The 13834-nt window shown below is 38.1% G+C and overlaps 1 protein-coding gene across 1 annotated transcript; it reads left to right on the forward strand.

Annotated features, from left to right (window-relative positions):
* The first annotated feature begins 11311 nt into the window (after positions 1-11311).
* Positions 11312-12764, forward strand: LOC113774118. Its single transcript, XM_027318683.1, has 4 exons — positions 11312-11581; positions 11670-11873; positions 11950-12042; positions 12363-12764. The coding sequence occupies exons 1-4, from the start codon at positions 11312-11314 to the stop codon at positions 12762-12764; spliced, it is 969 nt and encodes a 322-aa protein (XP_027174484.1).
* The last annotated feature ends 1070 nt before the right edge of the window (positions 12765-13834 follow it).

The following is a 13834-nucleotide window of genomic DNA, read 5'->3' on the forward strand; positions in this document are numbered from 1 at the left end:
AGACATTTTAGATTCCTTCGCATTGTATAGGAAACACAGTTTCTTGCTTTGTTCAAATAAATGGAGGGACATCCAAACCAATTTTTGCATTCAAATGAGCCCATGCTGGGGCAAAATTTTTATTGGCAAGATTTCGCAAAATAAGCCCACACTGGGGCAAAATTTTTTATAGTCCATTTGAGGATTTCGTCAAAGACTCAAGCAAGATTTTCACATCAATCACGCTGCATTTTTCATGAAAATTTGAGTGCATGAAAGCCCCCTGTGCAGGTATTCATGGGTCCAAACAATGGAGAAACATCAATTGAGATGGAAGGTCGATGCCGGAAAAGTGAAGCAAGAAGAAAGAAGAAGAAAAGGACCGACACTGAGGCAATGTATTCTTGGAAAAGATTCTCTCGAAAATCAAAAAATCCAAAAATCCAAAAATCCAAAAATCAAAAAAAAAAAAATCAAAAAATCAAGTCAAGTTCTCACGGCAGGTTCGGATTTTATCCCACTGTCCGATTGTCAAAACATTTCATTTTCATTGCTATTGGAACTGGGTTTGTCCCGCCAGTAAGCATTTCATTTTCACAGCCACTGGAGCGTGAGGTTAGTCCCGCCAGTGAGCATTTCATTTTCATTGCCGCTGAAGCGTGAGGTTAGTCCCGCCAGCGTGCATTTTATTTTCATCGCCGCTAGCCATTGGGTTTGTCCCACTAGTGTGCCTTTTAATTGCATGTGCCACCAGCCGTTGGGTTTGTCCCACTGGTGAGCCTTCCATTTTCATTGCCGCTGGAGCGTGAGGTTAGTCCCGCCAGCGTGCATTTTATTTTCATCGCCGCTAGCCGTTGGGTTTGTCCCACTAGTGTGCCTTTTAATTGCATGTGCCACCAGCCGTTGGGTTTGTCCCACTGGTGAGCCTTCCATTTTCATCGCCGCTAGCCGTTGGGTTTGTCCCACTAGTGTGCCTTTTAATTGCATGTGCCACCAGCCGTTGGGTTTGTCCCACTGGTGAGCCTTCCATTTTCATTGCCGCTGGAGCGTGAGGTTAGTCCCGCCAGTGTGCATTTCATTTTCATCGCCGCTAGCCGTTGGGTTTGTCCCACTAGTGTGCCTTTCATCTGCATTCGCCGCTAGTCGTTGGGTTTGTCCCACTAGTGAGCTTTTAATTTGCATTTGCCACCAGCCGTTGGGTTTGTCCCACTGGTGAGCCTTTCATTTTCATTGCCGCTGGAGCGTGAGGTTAGTCCTGCCAGTGTGCATTTCATTTTCATCGCCGCTAGCCGTGGGTCAGTCCCACTAGCGTGCGTCCCATGGTTTCTGTTCGGGTCAGTCCCGTTTAAATTCCTGTTCGGGTCAGTCCCGTTTAAATCCTGTTTCAGTCCCGTTTTCTGTTCGGGTCAGTCCCGTTTAAATTCCTGTTCGGGTCAGTCCCGTTTAAATCCTGTTCGGGTCAGTCCCGTTTTAAATTCTGTTCGGGTCAGTCCCGTTTAAATTCCTGTTCGGGTCAGTCCCGTTAAATTCTGTTCGGGTCAGTCCCGTTTAAATTCCTGTTCGGGTCAGTCCCGTTTTCAAAAATTCTGTTCGGGTCAGTCCCGTTTAAATTCTGTTCGGGTCAGTTTAAATTCTGTTCGGGTCAGTCCCGTTTAAATCTGTTCGGGTCAGTCCGTTTAATTCTGTTCGGGTCATTTAAATCTGTTCGGGTTCAGTCCCGTTTTTAAATTCCTGTTCGGGTCAGTCCCGTTTAAATTCTGTTCGGGTCATCCCGTTTTTCCTGTTCGGTCAGTCTCCGTTTTAATTTCTGTTCGGGTCAGTCCGTTTAAATCTGTTCGGGTCAGTCCCGTTTTAAATTCTGTTCGGGTCAGTCCCGTTTTAAATTCTGTTCGGGTCAGTCCCGTTTAAATTCTGTTCGGGTCAGTCCCGTTTAAATTTCTGTTCGGGTCAGTCCCGTTTAAATTCCTGTTCGGGTCAGTCCCGTTTTATTTTTCATGTTCGGGTCAGTCCCGTTTCAATTCCTGTTCGGGTCAGTCCCGTTTAAATCTGTTCGGGTCAGTCCCGTTTTAAATTCTGTTCGGGTCAGTCCCGTTTAAATTCCTGTTCGGGTCAGTCCCGTTTTATTTTTCATGTTCGGGTCAGTCCCGTTTCGATTCCTGTTCGGGTCAGTCCCGCTTTAAATTTCTTGTCTCAGTCAATTCCTTGTTAAAATTTTCTTTCAAAAGAGGTCAGTCCTCATTTTCAAAAATGGCAGTCGTTCGAGTCGTTCGTGACCAAATGACACAGGTAAGTGTTTGGTGTCTACTTCTTTGTCCCAAGTTTTTCCAAAACTCAGACAAAGAGGGGCAAACTGTAGACACCAAATTTTGGTACGATTCATTTATTTTTGTTCATGCTAGTTTTTAGTTATTCTTTTTTCTTAGTTATTTACTTGTTTTATCGTTTTTATTTTTATTTTTAGTCTTTTTAATGTGGAATTTCTCAAAAAAAGAAAATATGTTTTAGTTGTTTTAAAATTCAATTTTTGTCTTGGAAAAAGGAAAAAAAGGAAAAGAAAAATAGCAATTTTTGTTTTAGTTGATTTTATTTATTTTGTTTTAGTCAGTTTTAATCAATTTATTTTTGTTTATTGATTGGTTGGTTTGGAAACGAAAAATGAAAAAAAGAAAGAGTGGAAAATGATGAAAAAAGGAAGGAAAATAGAAAATTTGCATTTTTGGTGTTTCTTGTTTATTTATTTTTCATTTCAAATGTTAATTAATTGGTTTGTTAATTTGTTTTTGTTATTTATTATTATCATTTTAGTCTTATTCAAGAAAAAAAAAAAAAAAAAAAAAAAAAGCCGCGGCATGCAAACTGCATTTTTGTTTGCAGTTTGCAAAGGAGGCCTTATGCGGCTCCTTAAGCTGCAATATGGTGACAATGTTTTCAGGGTTTAGGAGGGGGGTTGATGATATAAATAGAAAGGGAAGACATCAGCCGCAAAAGGGGGCTTCATAGTGGAGAGAGTAAAACGGCAAAAGGAAAAACAAAAAAACAGCAAAGGAGGAAAAAAAAGAGAGGGATCGAGAGCTGAGGGTTTGGTCTGAGAGATTGAGGGCAGCAATGGAGAGGGCTGAGGAGAAAGAGTGAGAGAGGTGGAGAGGACAAAGGAAGACAGCCGCAAGAGCTAAGAGAGTCGGGGGGGGGAGTGAATGAAAATAGAACAAAAAAGAGAGAGAACAGGGAGAGTTTGTGAGCTTCCTGAACGGCAAAACAAAAACACAGAAGGCTACGGAGGTTTCTGGAGAGCAAGAGAGTAGGCGGCGGCTGCATAAGGGATAGAGAGAAAGCAAAAGCTACGGGAAGCTTATGGAGTTGGCGGCTGTGAGGGTTTAGAAACAAAGAAAAACCAAAGAAAGACCAGAAAGAGTAAAAGCTACGGGCAAGGACAGCAAAGAGAGAGCAAGAAACAGGGGAGCTAGGAGAATCTGAGAGCAAGGAAAAAGAAAGCCAAAGGGAAAGCAGTGTAAGAAAGGACCAGGGGGAAAAGGACGATTCTGAGGAGAACCAAAGAAAGAGCCCAACCTCATCATCGGCTCTGATCTGTATCAAGAAGCCAGCAAGAGCTACGTGAGTATCGAGATTTATCTTACTGAAATTTTTAGTTCTTTCTGCCCACTTTCTGTTTCATGTCCCCAAGATTCTGTTTTCTTTGTTTATGAATGGAAAATCAAGTCTAGTGAATATGCATAAGCTGTGCTTTGAATTTGTTTCTGTGAAAATTGGGGAATCGAAAAAGGCAGTCAGCTTTACATTTTTCGGTACCAGAAATTTGATGAACGTGGTCCATGTTTCTGATTAGATTTTCTGATTGCAAACCTGTGAATCAAAAAGCTGGTAGCTTGCTCGTTTGTTTTCTCTTTTGTTTGGAGCTGAATGAGTGAGGCCGACGGGTTGCAAGTATGAGTCTTTGCATCGTGTTTGTTCCTTTGATTTGGAGTCTTGGGCTGCTGTCTTGAATTTTTTTTTGGTCTGAAGTTAGTTAGATGTCCGTATTGCTGACTTTGATTGGAGTTTAAGAAGCTTATTTGGTTGTTTTCTTGCACGTATGAAAGCTGAGATTGCACAGGAAAGCACCCATGATTGAGTTCAAATCGCTGGTTTCATAGCTGTTTTTTTTTGTTTACACATGTGAAGCATTAGAGACTGGGGTAGCTTGCATGTGGTATTTCGGTTTGTCAAAGCTGTTGACTTGCAGTTTTTGAAGATCTTCTTGCCTGTTTTAAGTTTGTGTCAATTTGAGATAAGCTGAATCTGTCATGATCAGATTTTAGTTTTTTCAAGAGCATAAAAAAACCTTTGGCCGCATCTTTGTTTTCCAAAAACTCCGGCTGCACTTTGTTTCCTGTTTTTGCTGTTATTTCTTGCAATCTTGACGGCCACTAATCCAGTTTTTCTGCCTTAGTCTTGTAATAACAATGTGGTATTTGGTTTCGTTAATGATTGGGAGTTGTGTACTGTGTTTGTTGATACTTGTTAGCGATGTATCTGGTTTGGAATGTCACCTAGTATAGTAAAAAGTCAGCAAAGAGAAAGCTGCTATGGCTTCAATGTTCATATCCTGAGTTTCCTTCGCATGTTTATATGATTAATAGGTTCTTGTTTAGATTGAAATTTGATGTTGGGTTTGCATGTTTGGGGGGGGGCTGAAATACCTGAATTAGGATCAAGTGCTTGCTGAAAAATGAATGGTTCAGGCTGTCAAACCAGTGTTGCACGCATGTTTTTCCAGATTTCTCACATGATATGTTGCTGAGTTCTGTTTGTTTGGATTGGGGTGGCTATGTAGTAGTTGTTTAGTCTAAAGCTGTGATGTGGGGTCTAAAATGTCTGATCAAAGCCATGAACTTGCATGAAAGGAAAATCTGGACTACATGATGATTTGCCGCAGCTAAAAAAATTGCAGCTGGAAAATTGTAGAAATGCATGAGTTTCTTCGTAATTGTTGCATCAGTTTCTGACTAAGTCTTACTTGTTTGGATGTTAAAGTTGTGTGTTGTTTGTTTAACCCAAAGTTTGTACATTGTTTTGAGAGAGTTTGGTTGAGGTTTGTGTTGTTTTTCTGAAATCTGTGATTAAAAAATGCAGCAGGCTTTCACGGTGATTGCATGAAATTTGCATAGAAATCATCTTCGTTTTGGCTCTTGCATGTATGATGAGTTTGGTAGGAATTTGAAGTTGGATTTTGATTTGAGAGCTTTTGCTTTGTTTTTTCTTAGAAAATCTGTTGATGCAAAGTTGTAAAAGCTTCAAAGCTTAGGAAAATATTTGCAGAAAGCTTTCTACGTAGGTTTGCATGGCATTTGCATGTTAACAAAAGAGAATTGCCTCTGAACCCCCCCAAGTCCCTTTTTGTTCTACTAAGGCCCTAGTATTTGGAACATTTAATCAATTTGATCCCTCTAAGTTTCTCTTTGTGCCACAATAGCCCAAGCATGTTTTAGTATCTTGTAATTAAGTCCTAAAATCATTGCAACTTCAATCATTGTTTGGCTCTTTCTTTATTTTGGAATCTTTGAAGTGCTTGAACAATTTATTTGGACTTGAATGTTTGAGTAATGCTTGTTTTGGGTATTTAGTAGATGCTATACTTGGAAATTGAACGGGTTATTCCGTTTTCTTGGTCTTTAAGCATTTTTTGAGCTCATCCAAGTTGCAATTAGGTGGGTTTTGATGTTTTTGTTTATACTTTACTTTTAAATTGATGCCTTGACCCCTTTATTGTTTTGAAGCCACTTTCCTTCATTTGCTTACCATTAGGGGGAGGTACACTTTCTTTTATCCCTTTTGTCTCTCCTATGTGCTACTACGTGTTATGTGAATATGCATGCCTACTCCGCTTTCCTTACCTCCTTACATGCATTTACTTGCTTTTGCTTTTATTTAAGTTTTATGGGGTATGTGTACACCTCTTGGCTTGTAATAGATAGGGCTCGGAGAGCCTTTGGTCCATCTTCCCTTCCCCTTTATGCTTTTATGGGGTATGTGTACACCTCTTGGCTTGTAATAGATAGGGCTCGAAGAGCATCTGGTCCATTTCCCCTTCCCCTTGGTTGCTTGCCTTGGCTGCTACATGTTTAATTGCTTTAGTAGGCTCTTGCATCTAGTCGAGCATGCTAAGTGCTACGTGTTATGTGTTTACGAGTGTTTTAGCATGTCTACTCGCTTTTTTGTAGTATAGATGAATGTGATGGATGACTGTACGTTTCCACTAGTCCAACGCTAGTCGGAATTCATAGAATGGGCTAGTCCAACGCTAGACCCTTAGGGATCTCCTCTCGTTAGTACATGTGTGCATGTTCATTACATGTCATGCATTCTTGTTAGTTTTATCATTTGGCATGCCCCTCGAACCCCTTTTCCCTCCATTTTAGGATTTTTGCATTTCATGCTAGTTCCAGGGTTCATTTGCTTGAGAGTCCCCTTAAATATGGGATATAGACGAGTGTGGCTTTTTCTAAAGCCTTAGCACGCTTATATCCTCTCTATAAAAGGGCAAATTGAGTCACGATTTAGGTCTCCCCGTCCCAATATGCATGAATTCCCTAGGCTCATGCATTCTAAGTCCACTCCATCATTACACTTTCACTTTTCCTCTCATTTGCACACGTACACCTTTTTATCCTTTCACTTGCACATGAACACTTGTCCTCCCATTTTTGCACACGTGCACTCTTGAGTTTCTTCACTTGCACACGAACACTTTTATCATTACTTGCACACATGCACTTCATATTATCATTTCACATACCGTACATTGCCCACTCACGTGCACACTTTCATTTACATATTTATTTTCTTTTGTTACTTTTTCAAACTCATGTTCACACATTGCACACCACACACATCACTCACATCCAAACATCATTCATTTCAAAAAGTGGGGCGCGACAGTTGGCGACTCCAAACTTTTCATTTCAAAACCCTTTTTAAAACTATTTTTTGGCCAAATCGTCGCTTTTCAAAGTCCCATGGCCTTTACTTTTACTTTGCACACGTTCACACACCACACTTCACACACATACATTCGACGATCGAAAAATGGGGCGCGACAGTGATTACTACTTGAACTATCTAGGATACTTGCATCTTCTTGTTCCGAGGTATATAAGTAAGGACTTGGCCGAACTTGTACCCTTGGGAAATAAAATAATGATTGCTCGAAGTATGTTTTCCTTGTACTTTCGACTCAAATGGCATTTCCAAGTATAAATGTTACAAAGTTATATAGTTTGAAAAACGAGCGAGTGTTTCACGAATATTTTCCAAGTGAATTTCCATTTCTTGATTCTTATTGAACGAAACGTCTAAGTTTCGAATCTTAGTCATGTTTCAAAGTTCTCAAATTGAGTTTTATCGCAGATTTGGACTCCGAACCCGGAGTATAAACCAGACGTGATTACTAGGGGCACTTCATTTTGGTGAGTGCTTCCAAATACCTGATTGAACTGGACACTTGTTTCCAATACTTGATCAATATGATTAAATGATATATGATTGGTTTGATCGGGCAAGAGTGTACTTTATTGCACTTGCCCTTATTTGATATATACTTGTTTATTGTTGAAATTGAATTGATATACTTGTTTATGTTGTGCACACTTCCTGGAATTCCAGAAACCCTGCGGCAAGTTACTCGGGTCGAGCCGGTAAGGGCTTTGGTTCGATTGGGTAACGAACCCTGGTCTCTTGATTGTCGAGTGAATGATATTCCTCGACGCAAATCGTATAAGCTCGAGTATTACCGTACGCGTGTTTATTGAGGATTTTGGGGGCCCATAGTGGGTGGTTGGAAGTGGTGGACGGGAGAGTAGTGTAAGTGGTGTTCTACTGGATTGGTTAATTACTTGAAAGTTGATGGAGTGTCAACTATTACGTGATCAAGCTCCTGATGATGAATGAAAGTTGGCTCCTGAGAGCCATCCGTATCCTTATGCTTTGGAATGATTATTGCTTATTGGATTATTGTTTATTTTGAAAAACTTTTACACTCGCTCATTTTGAGATTGCTACTTGACGTGCTATTGCTCACTTTTATGAACTCTTCATGCTCGTTACTTTGCTATATCGAAAACTTGTACTTATAAATAATGGTCAATTTGCTATTTGGAACCTCACTGGGCTTTTAGCTCATACCACGCCATTTGTTTTCCTTACAGGGGTACGAGCGAGGTGTGAGATATGTAAAGACTAGCGTAGACTAGTTGTTTTTGACTTTTGACTTGTACTCGCGCTATTACTCGAATAGAATGTTTTGTATCTGGATTGTATACACTTTGAACCAGTTTGGATATATTGAGGTTTTGTATCTTGATTGTGCATCGATGTAAATTATAAGTTTGAATTGTCATTATTTATGGTCTATGGATGTATGCACGTGATACGAGTGAGTGAGTCCTGGCGAGAGTTGGGCAGGCTGTCCGTCGAACCCTTTGGTACGCCTTAGGGGGAGGTGGGGTCGTCACATCTTCTCCAAATCTAAACCCTTGGACCTTATTCACAAAATCCATCATCGTCAAAATCAATCTTCCATTTCTGCCTCTTTTTTCATTCTTTAATCCCTACCCTCTCTCTTTCTATCTCGAGTTTTTAGATGCACTCCAATTTGACCAGAAGAAGAGAAGGATGGTTTAGCGGTTAAAAGGTATGTGTATTATGGGATTTTGAAAATCATATGCTTTGCCTGCCCTATGTGAATAATTGCAATTTGTTTGTCGGTATTGTCTTGCAAAATTGAAGGTTTGAGGTATGGGTAATAGTTATTCATGCGATGGAGGATTGCAATCCTTCAATTTGAAATATATATATAATAATAATAATATAGAGCACTGAAACAATAATGAAAGCGTAAGAGGGTCTTTGTTAAATTCGTCTCCTGAAAAATGTAAAACCAATTTCTTGTTTGGAGTTTTGAACTCTATCCCCATCAAGGTAATTATTCGCAACCTTGACAGGCATTGCCGCACACATTTAACCAACCCTTTTGGGTTCAAGGGAGCTTTGATTTATCGAAATCTAGAAGGGCTGTTACCAAATACGGTCTGTTAATGGAGAAGCACATTTATGTTTGGCAAAAGGAGACAGCTAGCCACCTTAAGAGTTCCATGCTCTTCGTTTTATATATATATATATATATATATATAATGCAACAATATCTCAAATAATCCTCTGCTTTCTTAATAAAATCATGAGTCCATGGAAAAACGGATAATTAGTATGTTCACCTAATAAATGATAATAATAATAATAAGTGTATAAAAATAGTGCAGGAGTTTTTTTTTTTAATTCAAGTACAGAAAGCGGAAGGGAAAAGGGAAAAATGGATGTCTGAGAATTCCGAAGTCAGGACATTATGATTATGTAGTTAATGCTTCTCGTCAACCTGAGTTGGATGCTGGGAATGGTTTTTCTAATCCTACATTAGTGCAATTGGCTGGCACAAAATATAGATATAGACGCCTGGGTGCTTTACTTCTACTGATTATTAACTACTGAGAATGTCGAATGATGTGAATGACTGTTCATGTCATTTGGTTTCGGATAAAACATGTAAAATTTGGCTAAAGTCAAGAATCAGTGAATTTGGGAAGAAGTTTAACATGTGTAAATTTGGTTTGAGTTCTAGTGGGTTTCCAAACTTGATTCATATTATGGTGTAATATGGCAATTAAGTTTTACCAAAAATAATTGGCACCATATACAGAGCTCTAAATTTTAACTGTAAAGCGAAGTTGATCCCTCAAAACATAGACATACAATCTTTTTATTTCTTGAGTTTAGATAAAATTCCTGCTATCCAATGCTTGTTTCATGAAAAGTTATTCAATAGAAAATTTGCATTTTGTGGTTTTCTGTTCAAATTGGGGAAAATTGGTGCATGCCTTGGGATCAATTTTCATGCATATCGTTGTGCATTTTATAATGTACAATAGAAAAGTAATATTCTTGGATAAGCACTGATTTAGTTGGAAAATTAAAATCGATGCTCAAATTAGACAAAAAATTTTAAGAGAACTTAATCATAAGAGTATAAACAATTTATCAGGCATATCAAAAAGAAAAGTTTAAAAACTCTTTATATTTGTTTGTTCTGTTTGCTGTAGAATATTAGGAAAGTCATCAGGCACTTTTGGTTCTTTCTCATTTTTAAATATTCTTCAAGAAATTTGCATAGCCTGATGTTATTTTTCTTCTTGAATATATTAGAGAATTTACGTATACCACCTATTCAAAATCTTTATACAATTATTAAAATTTTACTTAAGTTCATTAAATGTCACCACAGTTTGAATTGAAGATAGCTATCTGTGAAAAGAAATCATTTTGAAGAACTTGCAGACAATTGATTGCTAGAGGTACAGAGCCAAACTTATGATTATTGTTTCTTTTTTTAGAGAATTAAGATTAAGTTTAATAATGGTATTAAATTGTGTTCATTTGTTTGAATCTTGAATATAAATCATTTTCATCTTTTTGGTCATGTTGGAATTCTTATTTCTTTTTAAACTGGAGTGTCATTGCATGTGGATAATTAATATGACATGCAAATTTTATTTCTTAAGCATTGGATCTCGTGTAAAGAAACTTGTTACGTTGGTGACACGTGATAAATGGCTTAGTGGTGGAAAACTTTCGAGTTCGGTCTGTTTGCTCATGTCTTGTCTTTTATCTCAAACAGTGACCTTCCTTGTTGACTTACAAAAAAAGCTTCTTCTTGGTATCCTAATAATTTTTTTGTTGTATGAGTGATGCTCTTTGTTAATATTATTCTTAATTGCTTTCTTTTGTATATGTATATGTATATTTTAAAGATAAATTTGTCATGGTTACAGAATATGGATAAAACTTGGATGCAAAAGAATAGACGGAGCAAAGAATATTGGGATGGTTTGCAAAAATTTTTAGATTATGCATTCCAGAATTCAAGTATAAATGGGATGATATTATGTCCATGTAAAGAATGTAAGTGTGGTGTATGTATTATCAGGGAGAATGCAGAACTTCATTTGAAAGTTTAGCTTTTGTTAAAGGATACACCCATTGGGCAGCTCATGGAGAATTTGTTTACTCTAGTGCACCAAAACCTATTTCCCATGATATCTCACATGGGGTACGGGATGAACTTGATGACATGCATGGTTTGGTTCATGATTCACATTGAGGAGCCTAACTCTACAGGTACATCTCTAATAAGTCATGCTAAATTCTGATTTTCATTCTTGAGATCCAATTTCAAAACTTTTAGTTCTACTAGTTCTTTTGGTAATGAAATTCACCGGGGTCATATTTCATGGTTATAGATGAAGAAAATGCAGATGAAAATTCACAAAGAAAAACTAGAGGGCCAACATATATGATAGAAATATGGGGTAAACCTAGTAGTTGTCATCAGTACAAAGTTAGATTTGATAAGGATGGTGAGCCTATTGGCAAGAACAAGTCCAAATTTACTGAGTTCTTAGGAACAATAGCAAGAAATGGAAAGTATGCTCCTCTAGACGTGACAGATTGGCGTGAAATGACAAATGATAAGAAGCAAGACATGCTTGTACTGGTGAAGGTAATGCACATTTTGCTTGATGCAAATATATATCTGTACCCTTTATATGACAAAAATATGGATCTAACTATTTGAGGTGTTATTGTAGGAAAAATTTCGTCTTCCTCGAGGTGCAGATTTCTGGACTTTGAAATCTATCGGCAAAAAATGGAGAAATTGGAAATCAGCTTTAAAGGCAAAATATTACAATCCAAATGAATCCATTGAGAGTCAAATTAACAATAGGGATCAGCAGATCTTGAAAGATCAGTGGAGAAATCTTCTGGCTTACTGGAGCTTAGAGGAAACAAAGGTATAACTGTTTTAACTATTAAATATCAACCACTATGTGGAGATTATAAGGTTCCACTATTTTTCTATAATTTCAGAATACCAGCGAGAAGAATAAGATGAGTCGGGCTAAGAAAACAATGAATCATAAGACAGGGAAGAAATCGTATGCTCAAATTCGAAAGAAATTGGTAAATCTTTTTAACCTTTTAGTTTCATTTAGTTTTTTCTTGTATCACCTCGTGGTCTTATAAAGACTTCATTTTCTATAGATGAAAAAATTAGGTCATCTCCCATCATGAATTGACATGTTCGAACACTGTTATACTGACTCAAACGGAAACCCGGGAAATGATGACGTTACAGCTACATTAGTAAGTTGCTAATTGGTTGATGAAATTAGTACTCTAAATGACTTAAATTGTCTACTAACTTAAGACTGATTTTATCTTCATTCATGTAAGATAATCGATTTTAGTAATATTGAACTTTTTCTGGATTTTGAATACAGCAAGCTTTGAAGGAAAAAGTTAGCCAACTTCCCCCTGGTTCTAATGATGATGTTGGTCGTAATGATGCATTTGCCCAAGTATTTAGGGAAGATAACAATGGGCGTGTGCGCATGTATGGTCTAGGTGTGACACCATCAAACAAATGGGGTAACGTACCTAGTCGCAGCACTTGTCAGCGTATCGTTATGGAGCAAAAGGCAGCAATTTCTAAGATGGAAGATAAATTTGCTGAGCAAGATCAGCAGCTGAAAGACCAAGCCAAAGAACTTGCAGAGCTCAAAGCAATTGTGTGTCAGCAGCAAAGTAGTGGCTCAAAAACTGGTGGCTCGATAAATTCAACGTCCTCTAATCATGTTTCAAAATCACCTATTGGTGCTCATTCTCTTCAGGTATGTTCATGATTTTTTTCAAGAATTTATTGTGATTATACCATATGAGGATACTCGCTTTTGTTGTTTGAAACTTGTTGATTCATTAAACTGCTATTTTGTTTGGTTATGTTGAATAGTAAAACATGGTAATTTCAACTTAATAAAGTCATGGTTATTAAGTTTTATTGCTGAAAATTGGAGAAATGCTCAAAATGCAAGGGAAACTCTGCCAAAATTTTTTAAAATAAATCTACCTAATTCAATTCTATGACTTCAAATTATCTTGTAGGAAGGTGATTGGGTGGATATTTTCAGCTTGTTTGATCCAACAAAATGTCTAGCTATTGGTCGCCTCCAAGGAATTGATCCTTCTAAAGTTGTTGGCGGACAACCAATAGGACCATGTTGGTGTGAAATACTAGTACAAATTGTGGTGGAACGCAATGAACAATTGATTAGGCCTTATGGGCTATTGCAAACTATGACAACCCCACCTTCCCCTAAGGCGTACCAAAGGGGTCAGCGAACTGCCTGCCCAACTCCCGCCAGGACTACTAAGGCGGTTATACACAACTCAAATCGTTCCGGAATACATTAGCGCGCTTAAACAAATCAACAATCACGAAATGGAAAACTGAAAATCGAAACGGAAAGTGAATAGTGACTGCCACGTTACAATCCGGCTGGATTCTGGCCGGATATCCTGCCGAATTCCTGCCGGATTGGAGGCAGTAGCTGAAATTCCACGGATTAAAAAATCCATGTCAATCCGGCCAAGATCTAGCCGGATTTGCGGCCGGATTCTCCTGCACAGGTTCCCTCCAAAATTTTTTTTCTTCTTCGTTCAAATTTCGAACCTGTCTGAAACCCAACCGAAAACAATTAACTTCATATAATCCTTGAAAATGGACATTTACAAACCCAAAATAACACATGAACATGACTAAACACTTTTATATACCATATTCGTACATTTACAAATCAAAAGGAAACATTTGGATCCAAGTACATTTAGGGTTTCCAACCACTGAGGAGCTATACAAAAATATCTAGACTAGTTCAACTCATTCTTCCAAAAATTATAGGTCCAAAAGGTTGTT

The sequence above is a fragment of the Coffea eugenioides genome, chromosome 6 (assembly GCF_003713205.1).
Source record: "Coffea eugenioides isolate CCC68of chromosome 6, Ceug_1.0, whole genome shotgun sequence".
Lineage (NCBI taxonomy): Eukaryota > Viridiplantae > Streptophyta > Magnoliopsida > Gentianales > Rubiaceae > Coffea > Coffea eugenioides.

What these genes read in the sequence shown, in the direction of transcription:
- LOC113774118 (XM_027318683.1), top strand. Translation starts at nt 11,312, where the DNA reads ATGGTTATAGATGAAGAAAATGCAGATGAAAATTCACAAAGAAAAACT. An exon ending in GGAGCTTAGAGGAAACAAAG is followed by an intron (nt 11,874 to 11,949) that starts GTATAACTGTTT and finishes CTATAATTTCAG; the next exon opens with AATACCAGCGAGAAGAATAA. An exon ending in CTCAAATTCGAAAGAAATTG is followed by an intron (nt 12,043 to 12,362) that starts GTAAATCTTTTT and finishes TTTTGAATACAG; the next exon opens with CAAGCTTTGAAGGAAAAAGT.